Source organism: Arachis hypogaea, chromosome 19 (assembly GCF_003086295.3).
Source record: "Arachis hypogaea cultivar Tifrunner chromosome 19, arahy.Tifrunner.gnm2.J5K5, whole genome shotgun sequence".
Taxonomy (NCBI): Eukaryota; Viridiplantae; Streptophyta; class Magnoliopsida; order Fabales; family Fabaceae; genus Arachis; species Arachis hypogaea.
This window is the reverse complement of record NC_092054.1, coordinates 30,934,568-30,962,034: the sequence shown is the minus strand read 5'-3', so window position 1 is coordinate 30,962,034 and position 27,467 is coordinate 30,934,568. Positions and strand designations below refer to the sequence as shown.

The following is a 27,467-nucleotide window of genomic DNA, read 5'->3' as shown; positions in this document are numbered from 1 at the left end:
ATAACGAATTCAAGAAGTAATTGTTTTTCACTTTTTCTAATTTGGGGGCAATATAACATGGTGGTGACTGATATGCTGCACTTGTCTCTTCACTTTCTAATCATAATTAATTAATTAATTAATTTCCTTCCTCCCGTCCGCAGTTCTTTTCCAGTTGGTTGTGGCTACCAGGATCAACAATCTCATTTTTGTGTTAAAAGGTTAGTTTTAAGGTGCATGTTCTGTTTTCTGAGGGTACTTAACTGAAATCAATTTTATTGTAGAATAATGCAGGTTGCATTGGTATATCCGTATATGGTTAGTGAAAAAACTAAAGAAGTAAATTAAATTGCTAATATTTGGACCGTTTGGTGTGAGTCTAAACTCTATGGGGAGGGATAATTTATAATATAGATTTGAATTCTCTAAATTTTGAATTTTACTTTAGAGGGTAAAATATAATTTATTACCATTTATTTTATAGGTAAGACAAAAAAAAAATATAAAAAAAATATTCAATGATAAAAAATATCATTTTATTTTCTAAAATAAAAATATAAAATTTAGAAGATTTAAACTCGAAATATAATAGGAGATGATTTCAGTGAAATGATGGAAAATTTAAGGTGTAGAAAGAAAAAAGGGCTAATTTTGTTTTCAATCAATATTAGTTAATTTTTTAAAATTATTTTATTTATCTTAAATTATAAATCTTTAATTTTAACTTTTAAATTTTAAAAAATATTTTTAAATTTAAAAAATAACTAATATCAATTAACTAAAAATTAATTCTTTGTACTTTCTCTTTAAAAAACATATATATACACAACAGTGATGCATATGTCATTTTATTATTTGTTAGACACACAGTGTAAGTTCTCCTCCATTCATAATATATTATTTATGTATGTAATTCAACCTTAGACAGAAATACGAAAACAAAAGTTTTATGGAGCATATATATATATATATTCTAATATCATTTATTATATATTTGTATATAAATATATATTATTTAATTTTATTTTAATATATATTTTATATTTTAATATATATTATATATTAGTGGCTAATTTTACCATATATTTAATATGATATATATATACACCCTTTTTTATATTAAATATTTTCAACTATTTTGTGATAATAATTAGAGAAAAAAGATAATGAATTTTTCGATAAAAAAAAATCCTTTTTCTGCCCTTGATTTTTATTTTTCGTGATAATAATTAACTTTTCTGTTAATATATTTTTTTGGGTTAATAGAACATACTTATATAATACATTAAATTCTTGATTTGTTCGTTAAATGCTAATTAGAATTGACAAATTTTTTTATTAAGAGTCTCATTATTTTTTGAAAATAATTTGCAGGACTCATTTAGAATTTTTTTTTTATTTTTTGTTATTTTTTAGATATAATAACTAAATTTATTGTGTAAAAATTAAAAAATATTAGTAATTTTAAAATTTTTTTATTTATAAAAATTGAATGGAGGATATTTTTCTTAATCTTTTCATTGTTGTTTAAAAAAGTTGTTAAGATATTATATTATTAGGATTATGTTAAATTTTAGGTGTAGTCAATTTAAATTAATCATAATAATTCACATAAAAACTCATTATTAAAAGAAGTATATATTCTATTTTATAATAGATAATAAAAAAATTGACATAATATTTTATCTAAAATAGATATAATAAATGAGAATGTTTATGTCAACTAACCACGTAAATTTAATATTAAAATTTAAATTTTAATATTTTAGAATAACTAATAACAAATAGATACGATTGATAACAATAAATAATAATATTATTTTTATTAATATAATAATATGTATTTCTCTATTCAATTTTTATGAGTAAAATAAAAATTTAAAAATCACTAATATTTCATAATTTTTACATAAAAAATTTAGTGAAATATCTAAAAATGTAACAAAAAATAGAGAAAAAAATAATAAATAGTTCCTGACAATTATCCAAAAATAATGAGATTTTTAATAAAAAAATTTGTCAATTCTAATTGATGTTTAATAGATAAATTAAACAACTAATGTGTTAGATAAACAAGTTTCATTTACTCAACAGAAATATTATTAATAAAAGAACTGATTAGTCTCACAGAATTAAATATAATTCGCCAAAAATATTTTTTTTTTTGTTAGGATCTCGTCATCTTTCAAAAAATTATAAAAAAAAAAAAATTCTTCCTTCCTCTATATATCTAAGAATTACACGTTTTTCAATATCCTTCCCGCATTTTAAAAGCCTCATGCAACATGCAAGCATTCATTCTTTTCTGTCAACCTGTAGAGGCACAGGGACAAGCAGAGCAAGTAGAGGCAAAGGTGAAATTAAAAAAAAAATGGAAGTGAGTAACAAATACATAGTGATAAAGCATTACTTCGAAGATGCACCAAAAGAGTCAGATTTTGAGATAAAAACAGAGACTTTAGGTTTGTCAGTAGAGGAAGGAAGTGATGATATGATAGTGAAGAATCTGTATATCTCTATTGACCCATTTCAGATCAACCGCATGAAGAGCTTTAGCGCTTCCCAAGATGCTATCAGCTATTCCACCCGCATAACTCCCGGCAAGGTATTTATTATTTTAATTACATATTATATAAATATAATTAGTTATTTTATATAGAATAAAATATTAAATTAATTTTTTATATTTGGATATAATTCTATTTTAATATTTAAAGTTTAAAATATTCTATTTAAATTTAAGAAAATTTTATTTAGCTTTAATATAGTTCATTGTAAAGTCAAAGTTAAATAATTAATGGAATATCTTACATGACAGCAGTATAAGAACAAGATCAAGAATTTGGAGAACAAGTACAAGTTCTAGAGTTACAAAATAATCGTGAATTTATCAATACATTTATTTATCATTCTTCTTAGTTCTGTAGAAAATATTTCATTTAAATTGTAAGAAAAATGATAAATAAATATATTGATATATCCACGGTCGATTTTGTGCTTTTAGAGCTTGTACCTGTTTTCCAGATTATTGATCTTGTTCTTACTTCTTATACTGCTGTCATGTAGGACATTCCATTAATTATTTAACTTTGACATCGGACTATATTGAAGCTAAATGAAATATTTTTGGATTCAAATAGGACATTTTAAACCTTAAGAACCAAAACAAGATTATGTCCAAATGTAGGGGACCAATTTAGTACTTTACCCTCTTATATAAAATATAACTATTTGTTACTTTTGATGCTAAAAAATTTAAGTTTTAACCCCTATATCATCTTAGAGAGCTATACTTTATATTAACTTTTTCAGCATCAAAAGTTCCGGTAATGATTCTTTGGGCAATTTACCAAAATAAAACAATTGAGATTTAAATTTATCGAGATACAACTTTTACAAAATGGATACCAAAATACAAATTTTTAGTAAACTATGTAAATCGCGAGAGAGATCCTACAGATTCCAAACATACATAAACCGCTACATTCCTCCAGTGGTTTAAGTTGAAGCAAAATTTGGCCAGAAACCGCGATAGGCTCTTGCGATTTCTGTGGAGGCTGCAAATAGGCATAAACCGCGACAGAGCAAATGCTTTCATGTAACAGTTTCAAGATCCAATTCATCAAAATCAGAACAACGCAAATGCTTTGAGTTCTTTTGCCACTGAACCAAACACATATTTCATCCAACAACAACCATGAATGGATCAAGCACCTCTAATGGCAGCCGTTTCTCCGCCTCAACCTCTAATATTACTTGATCCATTCTAGACTGAGACTGAGGTGGAGGAACGGCTGCCATTAGAGGTGCTTGATCCATTCATGGTTGCTGTTGTATGAAATTTGTGTTAGGTTTAGTGGCAAAAGAATTCGAAGTTTATGCCAATTTGCAGTCTCCATAGAAACCGCGAGACCCCTACGCGGTTTCCGGCCAAATTTTACTTCAACGTAAATCGCTAGAGGGAATATAGCGGTTTATGTATGTTTAATTTGGAATCCGTGGGACCTCTCTTGCATTTACATAGTTTACTAAAAAGTTATATTTTGGTAAATTGCCCTGATTTTTATAAAAGGGTAAAGTACTAAATTGGTTCCCTATATTTGGGCGTAATCCTATTTTGGTCTTTAAGGTTTAAAGTGTGCTATTTGAATCTAAAAAAATTTCATTTAGCTTCAATATAATATAGTCTTATCGTGAAGTCAAAGTTAAATAATTAACAGAATGTCCTACATGACAGCAGTACAAGAACAAGGTCGGTAATCTGGAGAATAAGTACATGTTCTAAAGGTACAAAATCAACCATGGATGCATCAATACATTTATTTATCATTATTCTTATAATTTAAATGAAATATTTTCTATAGAACTAAAGAGAATGATAAATAAATATATTGATGCATTTGCGGTTAATTTTGTGTCTCTGGAGCTTGTACTTGTTTTACAGATTATCGACCTTGTTATTGTACTGCTGTTATATATGTAAGATATTATGTTAATTATTTAACTTTGACCTCACGGTGGGACTACATTGAAGCTAAATAAAATTTTTTTTGGATTCAAATAGGACACTTTAAACCTTAAGGATCAAAACATGATTATGCTCAAACGTATGAGACCAATTTAGTACTTTACCCTTTATAAAAATATAAACTTTCTAGAATTTGAACTAAAACACAAAAATTGAATTTCTATTCTTATTTATTTGGATTTTTTTATATTTTATTTAAATTTAAATGGAGATATTTTTTATTGACATTTATGTTTTAAAGTTAATAAACAATCATATTAAAAGTAGTAAATATCAATACTATATACAAATGTATAGTAAATCGAATCAATTAACGTTGTATTAGTAGTAAATCGAATTTATTTTATTCGATTTATTACTGGTACAACAAATACATGCTAAATCGAATCTAATTAATTCGATTTAATGCTAAAAAGTGTAAATCAAATGTAATTGATTCGATTTATATAGAAACATTTAGGACATGTATATAAGGGCAATTTATGTATATAAATTGAATGGACGAATTGTTTATCCAAATGCAATAATAGAGATTTCATTACTTATGTGTCCTGAAATAAGTTTATATAATCCGTGGAACCTCCCACGTTTTACAAATTGTATATAAACCATGGAAGCCTCCCACGGTTTATGAAGGAATCAAACTATAGAAAAACCGTGGTTTCCTGCCACGAATTATGAAGAAGGGAGCTTGAGCATAAATCGTGCCATCTTCTTACGGTTTATGAAGAGATCGCATTAAACAAAAACCTTTGGACCCTATAACGGTTTATGAATAAGAGACAAGCACACATCAACCGTGATAAATTTGTGTCAAAATTTTATGCATGTTATATATGTTCCTTAGTTATAATATCTTAAATGTAAAAAATATAGGATTACATGTTTGTTGGCGGTATCTTTAGGAATATAAAATAAAAGTAAATAAGAGAGGGGAGCTATTAGCACTTTTATTATAGTGATTTGTTTGGAGATTATTATTATTATTATTATTATTATTATTATTATTATTATTATTAGAGAAAATATAAATCAAAGATAAGAAATAAAAAATGTGAAATTTTAATTATGGATAAAGAATATATATGCTCAAGTTGTATGTTTATACTATTTTTTTTATATTATAGTTAATCATATTAATATTGCAAGTATGATGAGGAGCACATGATCATCATACTTGCAATATTAATATGATTAACTATAATATAAAAAAAAATTAGTATAAACATACAGCTTGAGCATATATATTTTTTATTCATAATTGAAATTTCATGTACTCCTCATCATACTTGCAATCAGTGACGGATCCAGAAAATTTTGATAGTGGGGCAATATATATATATATAAAAAATAATTTTTATAATAAAAATATTATGTGTATATAAAAATCAGTTATCAAATTATTCATTAATCGTTATGTATTTGTATATAAATATATGTATTGTTTAATTTATTTTTAATGTATATTTTTTATTTCAATATATATATATATATACAGGCGGTTATTTTCTATATACATATAATATATATAATATGGTTAGTTTTTAAAATATCTAATTTACAAATTAAAACACTAAAATAATAATTTAAATAATAACATATAATTTAAAATTTTATTATTTAGGTTTTGTATTATAAAAAAATTAAGTAATCTTTTTCTTAACAATACAATCGAAATATCTATCTTTTTATATAGGATAATGCTACATATTCATGTTCTTTTGTTAACCAAATCCACCCAAGTTAGTCTAAGATAACAAAAATCAGTTATCACTAACATTATTTCAAGTATTATTGTTTAACTTGGTTAGACTTAGTTCATAAAAAAACTTGGATGTGTAGTATTATTCTTACATATATATAAGTAAATACTTATCTAGAAATTTACTTCTCATGCAATTAGAAGCCAATATGTATTGAAATTCATAGTTGAGAAAGTTCTTTCAATTAATGCAATTGTTATGGAAAAAAATTAAAACTAATATAAAAAAAAGAATAAAGAATACTCTTTCGAGTCGATTTCTAAAAAAAAAAAAACACAAATTTCATTTAAATTGAGAATTGATCATTCTAATGACATCTAATATAAAATTTTTAAATCGACTATAAAGTACCAAAAATTGAATAAAAAATTATTATGGGGTCAAATTCAATAATTTAATGGGGGCAAATAAATATTATTATCATATACTACTCAAAAAATTTTAAAATTGTAGTGGGGGCGATTGCCCCATAATTATATATGTACATCTATCCCTGCTTGCAATATTAATATGATTAACTATAATATAAAAAAAATAGTATAAACATACAGCTTGAGCATATATATTTTTTATTTCTTATCTTTGTTTTATATTTTCTCCAACAACAACAACAACAACAACAACAACAACAACAATAATAATAATAATCTCCAAACAAATCACTATAATAAAAGTGCTAATAGCTCCCTCTCTTATTTATTTTCATTTTACCTTCCTAAAGATACCGCCAACAAACATGTAATCCTATATTTGTTACATTTAAGATATTATAACTAAGGAACATATATAACATGCACAAAATTTTGACACAAATTCATCACGGTTGATGTGTGCTTTGTCTCTTATTCATAAACCGTTGTAGGGTCCAAAGGTGGTTTTTATTTAATGCGATCTCTTCATAAACCGTGGGAGGCTGGCACGGTTTATACTCAAGCTCCCTTCATAATCAGTGGCAGAAAACCACGGTTTTCCTATAATTTGATTCTTTCATAAATCGTGGGAGGCTTCCACGGTTTATATACAATTTGTAAAACGTGGGAGGGTTCCACGAATTACATAAACTTGTTTCAAGACACATAAGTAATGAAATCTGTATTGTTACATTTGGGTAAACAATTTGTCCATTCAATTTATATACATAAATTGCCCTGCATATAAGCTATTTTGTTTTAGGATATTGGTGTAATATTGAAGGCCATTTAATTTGTTTATGTTATTTACCCTAAAAATTAGGTTGAAACTCAATGTAAAATTTGTCATTTCAATTCTTAGTCTCAATTCAATTTATATTTTTTTATGATTTTTAATTATTTCAAATAATTTCAGTTAAATTGTGAAAAATTAATTAAAATAAAAATTATAGACTTACACCATTAATAATTATATACCATATTTAAAAATATAACCCATTAATAAAAATAGACTTTAAAATATTATCTAAATTTTATTTAATTAAGCATAACAACAATAAAAAAAACACATTACATGTTTTGGCTCATTAAATTTAAAAAATTCCAATAAAAAATTATAATTTTATAGATGTGAGAATTGAGAATTTTGTACATTTGAATTGAAAAAAAATTAAAATTTTATAAATAATTGACAAAGAATTTACATTAAATTGGTTTGAATCCATTTTTTTTATAAAATTAATAAAAATATGATGAAAAATTAAAGTAATAAAATGTAAGAGTATAACTGAATACATTTTATTTATTTTGATTGAGCTTTTGTCATAATGTTACAATAATGTTTTATTCAATGAATTATATAAGTGGTAATATTTAATATTTTTTTAAAAAGTTATATTTTCTCTTTAGTCTTATTTTAAATATTGTATCTAATACAAATTTTATTTCTAAATAGATATAGTTACAGTAGAGCAATGTAGTGAACTCGTAGTTTTTACCTCGACTCATTAACCTAACTCAAAATCGTAATTCGTTGAATCGTAAGAAGGAACGTAAATATGACTCGTAAATTATAAAAATTTAGAAAAATTTAATAGCAAAAACTAATTTTACAGAAAATAAAATAAATCTCAAATAACAGCTGTACAAGCCCCAACATCTTTTTGAGTTCCTGCTAAGTGGTGTTTCAATCTATAAACTCCTCCTGAAAAATTTTTATGACAGTATTTACATTGTATCTTCTTTCCATCTTCTCCAACAGATATCCCGTTCTCCCATCCTACATCAGTTCTACTTCCAAGAGCATTCTTAGAAACTTTTCTTTTACTAGCGATTCCAGCTGTACTTTCTGACTGAGAAGCTGGAATGTTAGTCGAATTTTTACTTGCATTAGCTTGAGTCGATGTCATTCCTGTTCAGAAAAAATGAAAATAGTAAATATTCAATGAATCAATTCAATATCATAGCAAAAATTCAACAATTTAACAAAAATTATAGAATTGTGTTCAATTTCAATTACAACCATCTAAGTTCACAGAAGCGTTTAAACAAGGAACATAATCATCTTATGATTCAAGCACAGTATATGAAGATATGTTCAAAATTGCTAAGATTATAGCACATAGATGTTTATTGCATTAGAAGATTCAAGTCAGGATCAGGAAAAAATAAAGCCCCATCTGATAGCTATGGGGTTAAGAACAGCATATTGAAATCCCTTGCACTCTAGTCAATTGAGTTACAAAACCTAGCTTATTGATATATTGATACAAAAAACTCACTTGGAGCTTGACAGATTGCTCAATAATTTGCATGAAACATATCGAACTTCCAACAAAAATGCAAGGACTCAACAATATCAAAAAAAAAAGTGGCATATATAAAACTAAGATGACGAGGATTACTATTTTCTCAATGTATTGTCATTAAGCACTTATTAGAGGAAACCACTCAACAAAACTATGATTTATGCCTGAATAAGACTGGAAGGAAGCTTAGAAAGAGAATTTGAAATTAGCAAAGTAGAATTCCAGACAAGAACACCATAGTTTTTTATTGCGGATGGCGGCTCATGGCGGTGAGCCAAAAATCCGCCATAAAGTTATAGCGGATGGCGTTGCGGAAAATGGCGGAAATGGCGGATTACCTAAAAAATACACATATATGTACAAAAAAACATGCAGAAAAATTGCAAATATAATAAACTATAAAATCTATCTATATAAGCAACTTTCTAGTCATAAAACATCCAATTAATATAGCAAATATAGTAGCAAATTTAGCAAATAAACATAACATCAAGTTCAAATCATAAGTTCATAACTCAAAAGTCATAAGCAAGCCATAAAATAGAAGACACAACATAAAAACTATAGAACATCTAGATTCTAGCTCTCATCAAATTCATCCAAATTAACACGATTATTATCATGTCCCTCTGCTCCCTCATCATCCTCTGATTCGGTATCATTGAATTGAATCTCCTCTTCTTGTTCTTTTTCATTTTCAGAATCCTCTTCATCTTCAAATTCTGGTTCTTCCTCTTCCACAATTACTGCCTTTCCTTTTCCTTTTTTTGAAGCCTTAGACCCACTTGGTCCACCTTTTGCACCACCTCTTGCAGTTGCAGGTTCTTTTCTTTTCCTATTTTGTTGTCTTCTAGTATTTGTTGTAGGATCATGTCCTCCCATTGCTTCAAAAACAAGGTTCCAACTCAAAGTGTTGTCATCTTGATGAACGAAATCAGCATCATCATCCACACTATCATCTCGAAAGGTGGCAGTCCCAATTTCTCCCACTAACCACTCATTACACTTATCAATATCATTGAGTGCAATAGGGTCAACTTCATCTTTGAGGTTGTACCTCTCGATGAGTTGTTGGTTATACTTTATCAAGACCAAACTTTCCATCCTTTCATGATCAAGCCTATTTCTTTTCTTAGTATGAATGTGCTCAAATATACTCCAATTACGCTCACATCCAGAAGCACTACAAGTCAAGCTCAAGATCTTGATAGCAAGGTCTCGCATGTTTGGAGCTTCATGCCCATATGTTCGCCACCAAAATGCTATAAAATTAAAATAAATTTGTCTAAGCCTTTAACCAAACTAAATTTATAAAGCTTTGTAAAATTTATAACAATCTTACCGGGTGAAATCTTTTTCCTTTGAGATTTTGCAAAATCTGATCCAAAAAGTCCATAGCCGGCCTTGTATAGTGCTTGCTCCTCCAATATCTTCTGTTTCACAGCTTGACTTGGCACCAATCTAGTGATGCACTCAAACCACCCCTTTGTAACTTCTAAATCCAGCTCAATCCGAGGGTTGTCATAAAACAACTCGGGATTTAGAAAATGACCGGCTGCATGCAATGGACGATGAAGTTGGCAATTCCATCTGTTGTCAATGATTTTAAAAACATCATTGTACTTTCTCTCATCATTAAGAAATGTTTTCATGATGCATTCCTTTGCCTTCTCCATTGCTTCATAAATATATCCCATTGGTGGCTTCTTCTCTCCATCAACAAGTCTAAGCACCCGAACAAGAGGGCCCATGATCTTAAGGGTGTACTTGACATGATTCCAAAAAGAGGGCATGATAACAATCTTTGTTGCCTCCCTCCCCTTTGCCTCATTTGACAACTTATTCTTTGCCCATTCATCCGAGGTGAAAATTCTTCTCAAATTTTCTTTCTCCTCATAAAGCCTTTCCAAAGAGAGAAATGAAGTGGCAAATCGGGTGACTGCATGCCTTACCAACTCCTTGCCATTTGTGAAGTGTCTCAACATAGCTAACGTGCTAGAGTGACTATAGGTGAAGCTAACCAATGAAATGGCCCTTTTTATGGTTTTTTGAATTAATGGTAACTTCCCAATGTCCTCAAGCATCAAATCCAAACAGTGGGCAGCACAAGGAGTCCAAAACAAATTTGGCCTTTTCTCCATCAGCAACTTACCAGCAAGAACATAATTACTCCCATTATCAGTTACAACTTGAACAACGTTGTGCTCACCAATTTCCTCGACAACATCATCAAGAAGCTCAAATAATTTCTCACCAGTCTTCACATAATCAGAAGTATCAATAGACTTCAAAAACATTGTCCCAGCTGGAGAGTTTACAAGAAAATTAATAATGCTCCTTTGCCTTTTATCCGTCCAAGCATCTGACATAATAGAGCAACCATACTTTTCCCATTGCTCTTTATGACCCTTCAACAATCCTTTGGTGTAATCCAACTCCTCATTAAGCAGTGGAACCCTTAGAGCATGATAACTGGGAGCAGGTAAATTGGGACCAAAGCTTCCAACAGCCCACAACATTTCTTGAAAACTCTTCAACTTTACCGGGTTCAATGGAATCCCAGCATGGTAGAACCACCGTGCTATGTATCGATGAACTCTACGAACTGCTTCCTTATTACATGCTTCTTTGATGTTCTGCTGCCTCAATTTCTCTCTTTTGTTTCTTGCAATGGCAGTTTCAGGTTTTCTAACAAACAAGTCCATTGGACCTCTAGCACTACTTGCACCCCCTCTAGCACTACTTGCACCCCCTCTAGCTGCTGCCATTGGAGCTGGATTATAAGGTTCATCAATCCCTTGAGCATCTTCCTCCGACAATCCAAACCCCAAACTCTCTAAGTCAAGTTCCCTAGCATTGACACTCTGTTCTTCGATGCTTCCCGGGGTAACACTTTGTCTTCCTCGATTTTTTTTTTATGGTAATACTCCCATAATTCAGCAATAACATCTTTTGGAACCATTTTACATCCAGCAACGTTTCCAGGCTTGATCATTAAGTGCTCTTTTGCCCGTGTGATGCATCCTTTCATAATTTTTCCACAAAAAGTACATACGGTGTCATTAGTATTTCCTTCTTCTACTGTACTAATATATTTCCAGCCTGGGTCAACTCTATTAGAGCGGACAGCTGCAGCGGGAGCAGGACCAACAGGGGCAGCACCAACAGTGGGACCAGCAGAGGCAGGGGTAGGAGCATTAGAATCAAGGGCTTGTCTAGAAGTGGACATTGTATACTGAATGCAAAAAAATGGAGGAAGAGAAGTTTAACACTGTCACTGATTATTGAGAAAGAATGGGTAGAAAGAATGGGCAGCAGGGAAGAGAGGAAAGAAAAAGATAGGAGCAGACTAGCAGAGAAGAAGGGGCACGAACCAGCAGTGTCAAAAGGTGATGAGCAGCAGTGTTGAGAGAACAGAGACGGGCGGCGCGTTGGGTGGCGCGTTGGGCGGCGCGACGGGCGACGTGATGGACGGCTCGACGGACGGCGCGACTGAGGGCGGCGATGGATGAGGGCTGGTGAAGAACTCTGGTTCGCAGAGATGAGAGCACAGAGACGAAGAGAGGGAATTTTTTTTTGAACAAGAGGCAGAGGAGGGAGTTATGAGTGAGGGGCTGAAAATTAGGGTTAGTGGTTAGTGGGATCTGACCTAGGTTTATTAAATTACCCTAACTACCCTCATTTTTTTTCTGGAAAACCCAAAACAGCCCGCCATTTCCGCCATACGCATTGCGTCCCGCCATGGTGCCACCGCAATTGCGGCCGCCATGGCGCCCCCCGTTATAACCCCATCGCGGCGTTCGGTGAATGGCGGCAGGGTCAAAACCCGCCATGCCATACCGTTATGGCGCCGCCATAACCGCCATTTCAAAACACTGAAGAACACTAAACAAAACCCGAACTTAAAAACATGAGGAATGAATTTTATATAATAAATTAATAAAATTTTATTTTTACTATCATAGAATCAAGAGAGTCAATTTAGAAATCAATATCAGTTCTAGCATTTACTTTTCCAAAACCTCTAACGGCAAGGTTATATACCACATTGTCAATGGAATATGGGTTATCACTTATCATCACATAAACTTTAACCCAATATACAAGCCTGAACATTTATAAGAAAGACCTCACTTTTTAGAGAACATGACTATCCAACTATGCAGCAACATTCAAGAAGAAAGCATAGCAGTACCAGACCAGATCAGACCATTACTTCAACTTTTTCAAACTAGGAAAAATCAAATTCGAAACAGTAGAAATCAAGAGGTCTAAACAAGCAGAACATAGGCAACCTATATTGATCCAAATCTCTACACATAAATACACAACCTGAATTTAAGAGGTCTCTAATTATGTTATAACAATGAGATAATTTTATCATTCTAGTTTTTTGCAGCATCATCGATTTCCTCATCTTCAGGCACACCACAAGGGTAGAGAACATTGTTACATCTAGAAATAAAAATAATAAAACAAAACATACTTATTTCCATTCAAGAGGTTTAGTCAAACACAAATCAAACAGGCCACAGCAATTTCATTTTCATGACAAAGTCACAACTCATAAACCTATACTTGCTAACCTCCTTTCTATTAAAGGCAACACAGAAGGTTTGTAAGGCCAAATCACGAAGTCATTTATGAGAGGTATTTACCGATGAAGCTATGCTGGTAATCCACAACAATATGATGATGGATGAAATTGGCCTAATTAGTCTAATTAGTTAGGTACATTGCTTGTACTTTTAACACAAATTAGGATGAAATTTTGCCATATATTGACATAGAACCACAGAAGTAGCGTTCAATTATATTACTAGCTAGAGTGAGAAAGTGATATGCTTCTTCTTAACTTACCTGATGAACTAGCAGCAAAGGGGAAGGGAAGAGCAGCAACCAGTGATCCAGATTCCAATCCAGATTCTAGAGCCAGAGACAGAGACAAAGAGGCAAAGCCACTAAGCCAGAGAGTCTCAATGTGTTGCAATCGCAAAGTGACGCTCACGGCCTCACGCAGTCCAACCACCACCAGTCCGAGTCGATAACACCAGCCGTAAACCTCACGGAGTCACGGCGAGTCAGCGATGCTCCAAATTGGGGTTTCCGGTCGTGCGAAATTCAAATTTCAGAGGAAAAGAGAGATAGAGTCAAAGATTGAGACTTAAGAGAGGTGAAAATTTGAAATTTTGGCCATGGAGAATTGGAGATAAACTGTAAAAGTAAGGGAGATTAAGAGATTGGAGACTGTTACTCTGCTAGGGCTCTTCTTCCATGGTCTTCTATTTAGATTGGGCCATTGAGTTGGGTTGGGCTGCAATCAGGGGGCTCAGGGCCAAGAAAAAGAAACTTCTTCCACCTGAAACGCAACCACGTAGCAGAAGCTACGATTCTGGCGACTCTGCGATTTTTAATGGCGATTTCACACGGAGCAGCCTGGTTCTGCACGAGAAGCAGAAGCGCAACGAAAAAATGAGGTAAAAGCGTATAATGTGCGTTTCCACGAGTTTACACGCGATTCTAACTACCTTGCAGTAGAGGTCAAAATAATAATAAAAAAAATCAAATTGAATTTGTTCCAAGTAAAGCAAGAGAAATTTAGGAGCAATATCATGCAAGATGTCTTTCTATTATATTTTAAAATATTAATTTAAATTTAAAGTTTAAACTTTTAAAACTTTTGAAAATTTTAACAGATTACGGTTGTGGTACTAATAATTTATTTTATTTTAAATTTTATTAATTATGGTTGTTATTGATGGTATGAATTCAATCTAAATTTTAAATCATTAATTATTTTTACATGAATTTACGTTTTTTTAATTAATTGTTTGAAAAAAAATTAAAATTCAAACATTTTTTTTTGGTGACTAAATTCAAACATTTTTGAATTAAATAACTTTAAAGTGTAATATTTAAATAATCTATGATTTAAATTAAAAAATTTAAAATTTTAATACTACAACAAATTATACTAGTTTTTTACTTTTTAAATGGATTCAAATCGTATTGTAAAATGATCTCATTTTGTTGGAACAAAAACTGAGATAGTTATAAATGTGTATTTTGTTTTGCACGGCCAATGTGACATGTTTAAGAAAATTTGCATGCTTTTCTCCTGAACAAATGAGATACTTTATAACTATCTTATTACATTTATTTATTAAAAAATTCATACAGGTATTACAACTTTAATTTTACAAATCTATATCTTTCAAATGCCAACTATAACAGGCCACTCTAAAAAAATAAATATTTACCAAACTTACCTCTAATATGTTGCAAGAGGATCATATATTACACTTAATTTATTTATAATTTAATTTATCAAATATATATATATATATATATATATATACTGATTTTTAAAAAATAATAAAACTTTATAATTAAATAAAATACTTAATCAAGTCTAACTAAGTTGTTATGATCATTTTTTACAAGAGGATCATATATTACACTTAATTTATTTATAATTTAATTTATCAAATATATATATATATATATATATATATACTGATTTTTAAAAAATAATAAAACTTTACAATTAAATAAAATACTTAATCAAATCTAACTAAGTTGTTATGACCATTTTTCACATTGCGTTTTTTTTTTTTTTTTCCTTCTCCTCCTTCGCGTTTCAAATGTTATGTGTTGATGTATTCACTTTCCAGGCAATTGATGGTCCTGTTATTGGAAAAGTTGTGGCTTCTGGTAACAATAAGTTCGTGAAAGATGATTTGGTTCTTGGAGTATTCACTTGGGCTGAGTACTGTTTTGTGAAAGAAACAACCATCATGAGAAAATTAGAGCCCTCCGAATTTCCACTCACTTATCATCTCGGGGTTCTAGGTAAGCTTTTTATTAATTACATGGCTCATGGTTATTGCATGGATACTTTGCTATTATAGAGATGGCCAAGCACTTTATGCTATACTTACCTATACAAAATTACACAATTGGCTACACATTTTAATTAATTATTAATTGATATTTTAATTAATTAAAGCAAAGTAAATCATGCCCTGTGAAAAAAAAATTGGAAGAGTAATATCATGTTTTTCTCCCCTAAAATATGTGTCATCATCGTCGTATTGGTCCTTGAGAGTATATTGGAATCGTTATATGGAAAATCTAACTTCATATTCACCCAACACTTTAAACTGAATGTCCCGTAAACATACATTTATAAATGAGAAATATTAAGGGCAGCAATTTTTGTGTTTTGTAATCATCAATTGATTATTAATAGTCTTTTTAATAGTATAAGATTATATCTAATAATAGAAGATCACTCACTTTTTTTTTTATGGTTAAGTGCTGGCTACAAAATACAGAAGTTACTGCCCCTAGACTTTTCCTTTATAAATATATGAAGATGGATCAATCCCATATATAAAGAATGATATTAGTAAAGTGAAAAAGTGCAAAGTCTAATTATTTTCAAATTAAGATATAATGAAATTTACGCGCTATGAAAGTTATAATTTTATGAGAAATTTTTAAATTTTAAAGTGTTTTAAGATCGACCTTCAATTTTATGAAAAACTTTTAAGTTTTAAAGTGTTTTAAGATCAACCTTCTTACTATGATAAATTAATTATCTTTTATATTAATATTATATGATTGTTATTATTTTTAATTTAAATTTTAAAAATATTAGTCAGCTAAAATTTTAAATTTTAAACCACATCTACATCTTAAAATTTTAAACTCTAAAATAAAAACTAATATCAAACTGATAAATAAATAACACAGAATAAGAGTATTTATTTACTCTTAGAACATACACAAGTTTTAAAATTCAATAGTAATTAATTTCATAATTTTTTATTTTATCAGTTTGATAATTTTTCAAGATTAATTTATAGCATTGGTGATGATAGTGTAGGTTCCACTATTCAAAAAGTTCATGTATTTTAGATATTTATATTTTTTTATTTTATATTTATTAAATTAAAAAAGTTTATGTATGTATTTATATTTGTAGCTTTTAAAAGTTAGGATATTTTTAAAAGCACTTAAGAATGCATTTATTTACAGTGATAGGACACTAAGACAAAGACATAGAGACATAAAATAGTATTTAACAGATACGACATTAAAAAAGACATTATATTCAAAGACATTGAATTAATATATTTTGTATTCATACTAACAAGAAAGACACAGAGATACTAATAAAAAATACAACTTATTTTTTATTTTTCTTTCATTATTCTAGTTAATTTTTCATAATTATATTTTTTTCTCAAATTTTTTGAATGAAAAAATGAGACTTAAATAGATTTTCATAATTTGTTCTACTGTATCAACAAACAGAATACAAGAATATTAAATTATGTGTCTCTGTCATTTATGTCTTGTTCTCAGTGTTTTATCTTGTCCTGTTCTCAAAAACAAACGAACCCTAAAAAAAATTTTTAAAGTTGGCTTGTGTTTATCACAAAACTAAAAAGATTAATATAACCTCATACATTAATTAATATTCAAATTTAATTCTTACATTAATGTCTATTATAATAGTTTTAAATTTTAAAAGTTATTTTAGGAAATACATTTGTTGTTGCTTATGCTTATTAAAAGATATTTTTAATTTAATTTACCAAACACATATGCTACCATTTTTACAAAACTAGCTTTTATAAGCGGGTTTTGAAAAATAAAAACTTTAATGCCTTATCAAATTAAGCTTTAGCCTTGGTTTGGTAAAATCTTTCGAAGAGATGTTTGTAGTTTTCAAAAGCATTGGTAAATCAAAAAGCGTGCCTGTACGTACTTACCGCTTTTAAGAGTTATGGTTGCTTTCGAAAGCACTTAAGAATGAGCTTTTTAAAGAGATATTCTCCACATCCAAGCAATTTCGGCATTCAAGTTTATTCAAGCAATTTTAGGTCATGCGCTTTTCCTACTTTCTTCTTTCCCACGCTTCTTCTCTTCTTCTTCTTCTCTTCTCTCCCGCGCTTCTTCTTCTTCTTCTTCTTCTTCTTCTCCTCCTCTCACGCTCATTTATGCACGGAGCGTCTTCTTCTTCGCATTCCTCCTCCTCCTCATTATCCTCCTTCTTTTTCGCGTTCCTTCTTCTTCACGTGTTTTCTCCTTATCGTCATTCTTTTGTTGTTGTTGCTGTATTTTTTTGTCTTTTCCTCCTTCTCTCTCTGGTGAAGAAGCAGTAGAAGGTGAAGAGGAAAAGTTTTAAATTATGCAAAAACAGAAATAAACGGAACATGTTATTATGGTAAAACATTTATATAGTACTAAATAAATAGAATATTATCCATTATATAAATTCAAATTTGAACAGCTTTCTGCATAATGAACCGAATACGTACTCATGGTGAAATAATTGTATAATACTGAATGAACGAAACATAATCCTTATATAAATCAAATTCAAACAGCTTTTTGAGAACCGAACACGTACTCATGGTAAAAACAATTGTATAGTACTGAATGAACGAAACATAATCCATTATATAAAATCAAATTCAAACAGCTTTATGCATAATGAACCAAACACGTACTCATGGTGAAACAATTGTATAGTACTGAATGAACGAAACATAATCCATTATATAAAATCAAATTCAAACAGCTTTATGCATAATGAACCGAATACGTACTCATGGTGAAACAATTGTATAGTACTAAATGAACGAAACATAATCCATTATATAAAATCAAATTCAAAACACCTCTATCTACAATTTAGAGATTATCAATTCAATTCAATTCAGATTCAGATTCAGAACACTTGCGTCCATTCAATTCAATTCAATTCAATTTAGTAATTGCATTCCATTCAATTCGATTGAAAAAAATAATCCATTAGCAAAATGTTGGTGTTGTTGGTGACGACGATAACGAAAGAGGAGGAGGAGAAGAAGAAGAAGAGATGGAGGAGGAGGGGGAGGAGAAGCAGAAGAAGAATCTGCGTGCACGAAAGAGGAGGAGGAGGAGATATACGTGAATTTGAAAGAAGAAAAAGATGACGTATGCGTGTATTTGAAAGAAGAAGAAGCGTGGGGGAAGAGAAGAAGATAAAGCGCGTGTAATGACGCTCTTCTAATGAGAGTGGTTTTTGTTGGTTTTGGACCTACTTGGATAAAACTTGGATGAAAAAATACTTGGATTTGTAGTATAATCCCTTTTTAAAATTGGTCTGTACTTATCAAAATTAAAAAGTCTAATATAATCTCATACATTAATTAATATTTAAATTTAATTTTTATATTAATGTCTATTATAATATTTTAAATTTTAAAAATTATTTTACCAAACATATTTATTATTGTTTGTACTTATTAAAAATTATTTTTAATTTAATTTTCTAAATACAGATACTATCATTTTTAAAAAAATAAAAATTTTATCAAACTAAATTTTACTTTTGTTTCTTATATAAAACACAAACACTAAAACATGTTAATCTAAGCTAGAACATTTTATTAACCAAAATGCTATTTCGCCAATCGAAGATGGCTTTGACAACTGCTAACTGCGTATTCGTAACCATATATATCAGCTAAAAAGACAATTTATCCCTTCTATTTATTTTCAAAGAGACAAATGTTTTAGAGAGCCCTGTTTACTTTGCTTCATTCTTCTTTCCTCTTTCTGATTCTACTTCATAATCCCCTTAAACCATTCTCAAAATCTTTGAAAATCACTTTTACAATTTCTTAGCCATTTCAGCAAGTAAAGAGTGGTGCAACGAGAACAATCAGAGTGTCGTACTAGTTTGTTGTGAATGTAAATTTAAGCAGAAAGCATACGGCTTCCCATAAAAAATCACATGGGCCGTGTGTTATGAATCAGTATAGATTTAAAAATTGATATGTAACTATGTACAGCAAAAGAGAAGGAGAGAGTGTGCATTGGGAAGCTGCGATGGAAAGGGAGAGGAAAGAAAGGCTGCGATGGGGAGAGAGGGGAAAGAGGTTGCGCTAGGTCGGGGGAAGGCTGCAATGGAGAGGGAGATGGAGGAGCAGTCTACGCTCGGAAGGTAGGGATTAAATTTGGGGTGTGGTTTGCCAAGTCATCAAAATACGGTGGCCATGTTAGCATTGTATACTTGTCGAAGATGTTAGCATTGTATATTTGTCGAAGATTTGTTCCGACGAATTTGGGGACACGTTTATTAAATTTTAAAATTTTTTAGAGACCATTTTATTAATAACAAAAGTCAGGTACCATTTTGTTAATATCAGAATCTCTCAAATATCCATTTGATATTTACCTCTTTTGATAAGGAAAACAATGAGTTTTTTTTATACATATTACTCAATTATCAATTATTGAAGTTATTTTTGGTCGATAAAATAACAAAATTTATATATTAACATATATATAAATGACCAATTCGAATAAGCTATCCATAGATATTTTTTTGTAACTGATGGTAGCTTAACCGAATTGGTAATTTCATTTTAAAATTAATAATAATAATAAAATTGTTTTGTCTCCACTTTTTTAATTATGCTATTACATCTTTTATTAGTTAATTTCTCTTATTTTTTAAATTTTAAATTTTATTTTAAAGGATAAAATATAATTCATCATTATTTATTTATAAAAAAATATAAAAAAATATTTAATAATGAGAAATTTTATTTTATTCTCTAAAATAAAATTCTTAAATTTAAAAAATCTAAATTCCTACGTCAATATATGTCGCTTATATTTGAACAGCAGTGCAAATTATAAAATCTTGATTTTTTCTTAGGGCTTGGGGGAATGACAGCTTATGTGGGATTTTTTGAATTGTGCAAACCCAAAAGGGGAGAAAAGGTTTTTGTGTCAGCAGCTTGTGGAAGTATTGGAAGTTTGGTTGGGCAATATGCAAAGCTTTTTGGTTGCTATGTTGTAGGGGTGTGCATGGTCTGGCCCGACCCGAAGACCCGGTCCGGTCCCGAACACTTTAGGGGCTAATTTGATGTGATTTCATCGGGTCTAGGGCCGGGTATGGGTCTCAAAAGTAGACCCGGTCATTATTTCGGGTCGGGTCTGGGCCATAGATTGGGTCACCCGAAATCGGCCCGGTGGCCCGGTCATCATACACAATTAATATTTTTTGTTATTAGTGATGGATGATGGTTATTATTATGTGAAATTTAAGTATTGTAAACCTTAATATTTTTTGTTATTAGTCATTATATATAAGACTATAAGTTAATGTTTTATGTTTAAAATGCATAAGACTTTAGACTAATGCATAATCTTATGTTATTTGTATTGATTTAAATATTTGGTGTTATTAGGCAATATTAGTATTGATTATGGTTATACTTTAATTTTAGAGAAGAGTTAGTTCTTATTATATTTTTCTAAGTGAATTTTACCATGTCAAATAATAGTTGGAGTCTTGGAAATTTTGATATTTTTACATGCTAACTTACAAGAAGGTATCAAGGTAATATAATGTTAACGGCCCGGTTTTCACCCGATTTTTACCCGGTATAATCGTGGCACGAAAGTGTATAGGTTTTATCGGGTCTAGGGTCGGGTTCGGGTCTAACAAATAGGCCCGGTATATATTTCGGGTCGGGTCTGGGTCACATCAAACCCGGTTTCACCCGGCCCATGCACACCCCTACTATGTTGTTGGTTGTGTTGGAAGTCAAAACAAGGTCAACACTTGTTAATACTTTGGTATCCAACTTGCATTGGGTATATCACTAACAAAGTCTCGTTAGGGCTCCACATGAATTGGATAATATTTACATATTCGCGGTAATTATCCGCGTTCGATCCAAATTTTGTGGATATTATTCGATCCGCAAAGTCATCGAATCGGATCGCACTATAGTAGGATCGGATTGCGAATTTAGTAGTGATATTTGCAGATCTGATCCGCAAATCCGCATATCCACACGTCTCATATAAATAGCATAGTTTAAGAAAGTAAACCCTAATGTGATATGAATTTTAGTGTATTGTTTTATGAATTTTATGATATCTTGTTTTTAATTTTTTATGTTGTACTTCAACTTAGAATAATTAAACTTAAATCTTGTGTTATTATTTTTTTTTGTTATTTAAGAGAACTTTTATTGATAATATTTTAGGAGTAAATAGGCTCAAATAGGTGAAAAATAAATTTTATGGATATTTTTTTATAAAAATAGCCAAATAGAATATTAAAATATATTTTTTTAATTATACGGATATACCCGATATCTGATCCGATCCGATCGGATCGGATCGGATCTGACCTGAAAAAATGTGGATATCGTATCCGATCCGATCTGATGAATACAGTGCGGATAGATAAAATTTTAGGCTATATCTAATCTGATTCGATCCGTGTGCAGCCCTAAGCCTAACCCAGTAACTCTTGTGTAATTTTATGTAGGTTGCATTTCTTAAAGATAAGCTAGTATTTGATGACGCATTCAATTACAAAGAAGAAACAGATCAAAGCTCTACTCTTAGAAGGTATGAAATGTACTTAGTTTAATTGAAGTATTAAGGCGTTCCAAAATGTTTAATAACCAAAATAAATTAGTAAAAAATAATTAAAATTTATCTTATTTAATATTTATTAATTATTATAATTATTAATAAATATTAAATAAGACAAATTTTAACTTTTTTTTATTTTTTTAATATTACTAGAAAACGTGATGCTTTTTTATTCACTATAAAATATTTTAGATATTGCTTAAAACCGTCACAAAATCAAGAAATAACTACAGCAAAATTCTGACTGTGGTGTGATGATTCAATTAGCTTTAAAAACTTATATTTTATCCCATTTCATTAATTAAGGGTTTCTGAAATCTTTGATTAAAATATAATATTATTTATTTATAATTATTTACTAATTTTTAATATTAATTTAATTTTACATCTTATTTATTTAAATTACTAACTATTAAGATTTTTAATTAAAATAAATAATAATTTTTTACTCATAAAATAGTTTTAATATTTTTTGAGTTCAATTCTATATAACAGTAGCACATATATATAACTCAATATGAGTGGTCAAATAATATAAATTCAAAAAATTGCAGATTCGGTCAAAGCTATTTATAAATCAATATTTATTTTACAGTTCTATTATATATATATATATCAAATGGAAATGGAACTCAGATTTTTGGCGAATTAATGTTTGACTTATCAATAAAAAATATTGTGACAACAAAAAAAATGGGATAAAGTGTCAAAAATATAAAAATAATTAGAAGTTTTAATTTATAATTTTTTAATTATTCTCCTAATTTCAAAAAAAGTTTTGTATTTTTTTATGTTTTACAAAAATAACACATAAATTTAAATTCTTTTTTCAGTAAAAAATGTATCGTAAGTAGTTTTGCTCTTATTTCATTCTAGGTACTTTCCTGAGGGAATTGACATATATTTCGACAATGTTGGGGGCAAGATGCTGGAAGCAGTGATTGATAATATGAACACATTTGGTAGAGTGGCTGTTTGTGGAGCAACATCGGAGTATATTGATATAAGAAAGAGAGCATCACTAGATTTAGTGAATGTTATATATAAGAGAATCATCATACAAGGATTTTTAACTCCTGACCTCATGATTCACCATTTTCAAAATTTTATGATAAAAACATCAAATTATCTTCGAACTGGCGAATTACAAGTGACTGAAGACATCTCATTGGGTATAGAGAGCGTCCCTTCTGCTTTTGTAGGCCTCTTCAATGGAAATAATATTGGAAAGAAAATTGTTAGGTTAGTAGAAGAGGAAGAATGAAGGGATTATAGAAAACAGAGTATGAGATATATAGCAGAAGGTTTAAATATCAAACTTCTCAGTTTATGTATGTAGTGTATGGTGAACTTTATATTAACAATAAGAATAACGTTGTTGCTATTATGTTCAAGCTAGGGATGTCAATGGGGCAGGGCGGGGGCGGGGGATGCCTCCCTGCTCCCCATCCCCGCCCTCAGATTTGCTCTCCATCCCCACCTCATTCTCCGTCGTGGGGGAATATTGCTCCCCATCCCCATTCCCCACGGGGCCCCATTCCCCGCGGGGACTCGATTCCCCATCTACATAATAGTTCTAACTAATTATTAATTTCCATATGAATAGAGCTGCAAGTATCTATCTTATACAAAAACTGCAAGATTTTATACAAAAAGTCTAAATGATACGATGGTGACTTCTCTCGAAATAACGCAATAGGGAGACGCAACGACGAGTCAAAGGACAAAGCAGTGGACGAGGTAAGAGACGTGGCAACAGAGAGGAGAATGGACACGATGGCAGAGTTATGAAAAAGAACGCCGCAAATAGAAATTATGATGGCACGGTGAGGTGTGACGATTCGGTGAGAAGGGTGACGAGGGGGTGACTGCAGAGAGGTTAGATGGAGTATGGACAGCCTTAGGGATCTCTGAATTGAAGAAGGGTTATGCAAATAAAGATTAGGAGTTTTGGGTTTCTATATATGTGTGTGTGAGAAATGACTAAAAAACATATATGAGAAATAAACTATTAAGGATAATTTAAGGAATTCATAAATTTTGGGGAATAGCAGGGACGGGGCGGGGATCCCCGCTCGGGTCCCCGCGCCTGCTTCGGGGGAATTTTGTCCCCCATCCCCATCCCGCGGGAAAAATTCCCCACAATCGGATCCCCATTCGGGGCAGTCCCCGCAGGGATCCCCGCGTCTCGAGAAATTTTGCCATCCCTAGTTCAAGCTTGCTAAAATAAAGGATTGATATGATGTTGTTATCCAATAAAATTAGTCTTCGTTCACTTTTTTTTACATAAATTGAAAAAGTTAATTGCAATAAACACATCAATAAATTTAAGACAACTACTCAAATGAAGATGACAAAAACATCTTTTTATAAAGATGCTTTGTTAAAAAATGTGACTTATTTATTTAGCTATATTTTAAATAAAGACAACACTTTTAGAATATATCAAAATCTAACCATATAATCTATCATCTAAGGGTCAAAAGAAAACATTTTCATATGAAGACAATTATAAAGTCTTCATGGTAGTATCCACTTAAATTTAATATTTTGTACATTAAAAAATCTTGAAGGCCATAAATTTTATAATTATTTTAACTAGTATTTAATTAGTATAAATATTAAATTATATTTAATAAATAAATTATACAAACTCTGATAAATATAGAGATAAATTGTATTAATTTATATGTAAATTTTGATAAATATAAATATAAATTATGTATTTTTTGTATATAAATTCTTATAAATATAAATACAAATTATTATTGACTAAATACTGATTTAAAATAATAATATTTATATGTAGCATTGTTGTTTTGTCTCCACCTCTCCAACTATGCTACCACATTTTTTACTAGTTAATCTCTCTTTTTGCTCTACATCAATAATATATGCCGCTTATATTTGGAAAGCAGTGTAAATTATAAAATCTTGATTTTTTCTTGGGGCTTGGGGGAATGACAACTTATGTGGGATTTTTTGAATTGTGCAAACCCAAAAGGGGAAGAAAAGGTTTTTGTGTCAGCAGCTTGTGGAAGTATTGGAAGTTTGGTTGGGCAATATGTAAAGCTTTTCGATCGCTATGTTGTTGGTTGTGTTGGAAGTCAAAACAAGCTAAGGTCAACACTTATTAACACTTTTGTATCCAACTTGCATTGGGTATATCGTTAACAAAGCCTAATCTTTGTGTAATTTTATGTAGGTGACATTTCTTAAAGATAAGCTACGATTTGATGATGCATTCAATTACAAAGAAGAAATAGATCTAAGTTTTATCTTTAGAAGGTATGAAATGTACTTAGTTTAATTGAAGTATTAAGACGTGATGCTTTTTTATTTACTACAGGATGATTTAAAAGTGGTTTAAAATCGTCACAAAATCAAAATATAACTGCTGCAAAATTTTGGCTGTGTAGTGATTTCATTAGTTTTAAAAACTTATATTTCACCCACATTTTATTAATTAAAGGTTTTTGATATCTTTGATTTAAATAAAATATTAGTTAATTATAATTATTCACCAATTTTTAATATTAATTTAATTTTACATCTTATTTATTTAAAATACGAATGATTAATATTTTTAATTAAAATAATAATTTCTTACTAATAAAATAATTTTAAATATTTTTTATGAGCTTAATTCTGATCTATATAACAGTAGCACAAATATATAAATCAATATGTACTGTCAAATAATATAAAGAGTAAAGCATTGAATTCGTCCCCTACGTTTTGGCGTAATCCTATTTTGGTCCTTAAGATTTAAAGTGTCATATTTGAATCCAAAAAAGTTTTATTTAGCTTCAATGTAGTCCCACAATGAGGTCAAAGTTAAATAATTAACAGAATATCCTACATAACAGCAGTACAAGAATAAGATCGATAATATGGAGAACAAGTACAAGCTCTAGAGGCACAAAATCAACTGTAAATGCATTAATATATTTATTTATCATTCTCTTTAGTTCTATAAAAAATATTTTATTTTAAGTTGTATTGTTAAAATTAATTTTAATTATAATTATTTGATTAATAAAAAAATAACATGTCATGCGGTTTGTTTTTTCTTAATCTGATGTTAAGTATATCAACTCTAATATAGTTATTAATTATTTTTATTAATCTACTCTAATGGAGAGCACGTGACAGCGCGACGGGTGGGCAGCGATGGCGAGCACATGACAGCACGACAGATTTGTTCTTTATGTCGTTATGTGGCCGCTAGGTTTATTCACTTATTTGGGTTTAAGGTTGTTTGTGGGTTTGGATGTAACAGGTAGCAGTTAGACCCCAATTATGATTAGTTCATAATCCTGGTCAAGAGAAGAGAAAAATTTCTAAGTAGAATTATGAAAGTAGGTAAAGTAGTTAAATGGGTGGGTTAGGAAGTTCTCTGCTGCGATTGTATTTGGAGCTGGGTTAAATGGGTTATGCATGTGTTTGTTGTAATATCTATTTAATTTAATTTTTATTTTTATCATATGTTACAGTTAATTTTAAAATATTTATCTAATACACCATGTACTAATACTAAGAGTATTTTTTTAAAAAGATATACACGTAAAAATAGATATAATATGATTACAAATATAACATAAATAAATATATTAAATAAAAGGTTAAACCAATATGCTTACCAATGCATTTGTTAAGTTTTGCAAATTGAAGAATAAGTATGTATTTAGTTGCTTGATGATCGCGTAGATAATTGAGTAATTGGGTTGCAAATTGATTTCATAGTGTGCAGCTTATTTTTTCCTCATTTCTAAATAAAAGCGGGAATTAAGAGAAATAAGTAGTAATATATCATAAAAAAGATAAAAGATTTTGCATATGAATAGATAATTATTACAAAACAAAATCTCGTTGTAAAATATTAAAATTTCACATACAGCAAATCATGAAGATTAACCAGAATGTAATGACTACTTCTCCCTATTTTTTATCATGATATAAGCTTTCTTTTTTTCGATCAAGAGTCCAATAACATCTAATTGAAAAAAAATTG

The 27,467-nt window shown here is 29.8% G+C and overlaps 1 protein-coding gene across 1 annotated transcript; it reads left to right on the top strand.

Moving 5' to 3' along the window:
• Position 1: 1 nt before the first annotated feature.
• Positions 2 to 23,837, top strand: LOC112779622 (2-alkenal reductase (NADP(+)-dependent)). The gene is made up of 7 exons (XM_025823949.2): positions 2 to 200; positions 2,299 to 2,584; positions 15,664 to 15,841; positions 20,715 to 20,847; positions 21,585 to 21,618; positions 22,344 to 22,426; positions 23,330 to 23,837. Exons 2-7 carry the CDS (start codon positions 2,351 to 2,353, stop codon positions 23,715 to 23,717), a joined length of 1,050 nt encoding a protein of 349 aa, XP_025679734.1. The 5' UTR covers positions 2 to 200; positions 2,299 to 2,350; the 3' UTR covers positions 23,718 to 23,837.
• Positions 23,838 to 27,467: the final 3,630 nt, after the last annotated feature.

Excerpts from the sequence above, each read along its gene's own strand:
- LOC112779622 (XM_025823949.2), top strand. The coding sequence starts at position 2,351 with ATGGAAGTGAGTAACAAATACATAGTGATAAAGCATTACTTCGAAGAT. Across the intron at positions 21,619-22,343 it reads GTGTTGGAAGTCAAAACAAG|GTTGCATTTCTTAAAGATAA; the intron begins GTCAACACTTGT and ends AATTTTATGTAG. Across the intron at positions 22,427-23,329 it reads CAAAGCTCTACTCTTAGAAG|GTACTTTCCTGAGGGAATTG; the intron begins GTATGAAATGTA and ends ATTTCATTCTAG.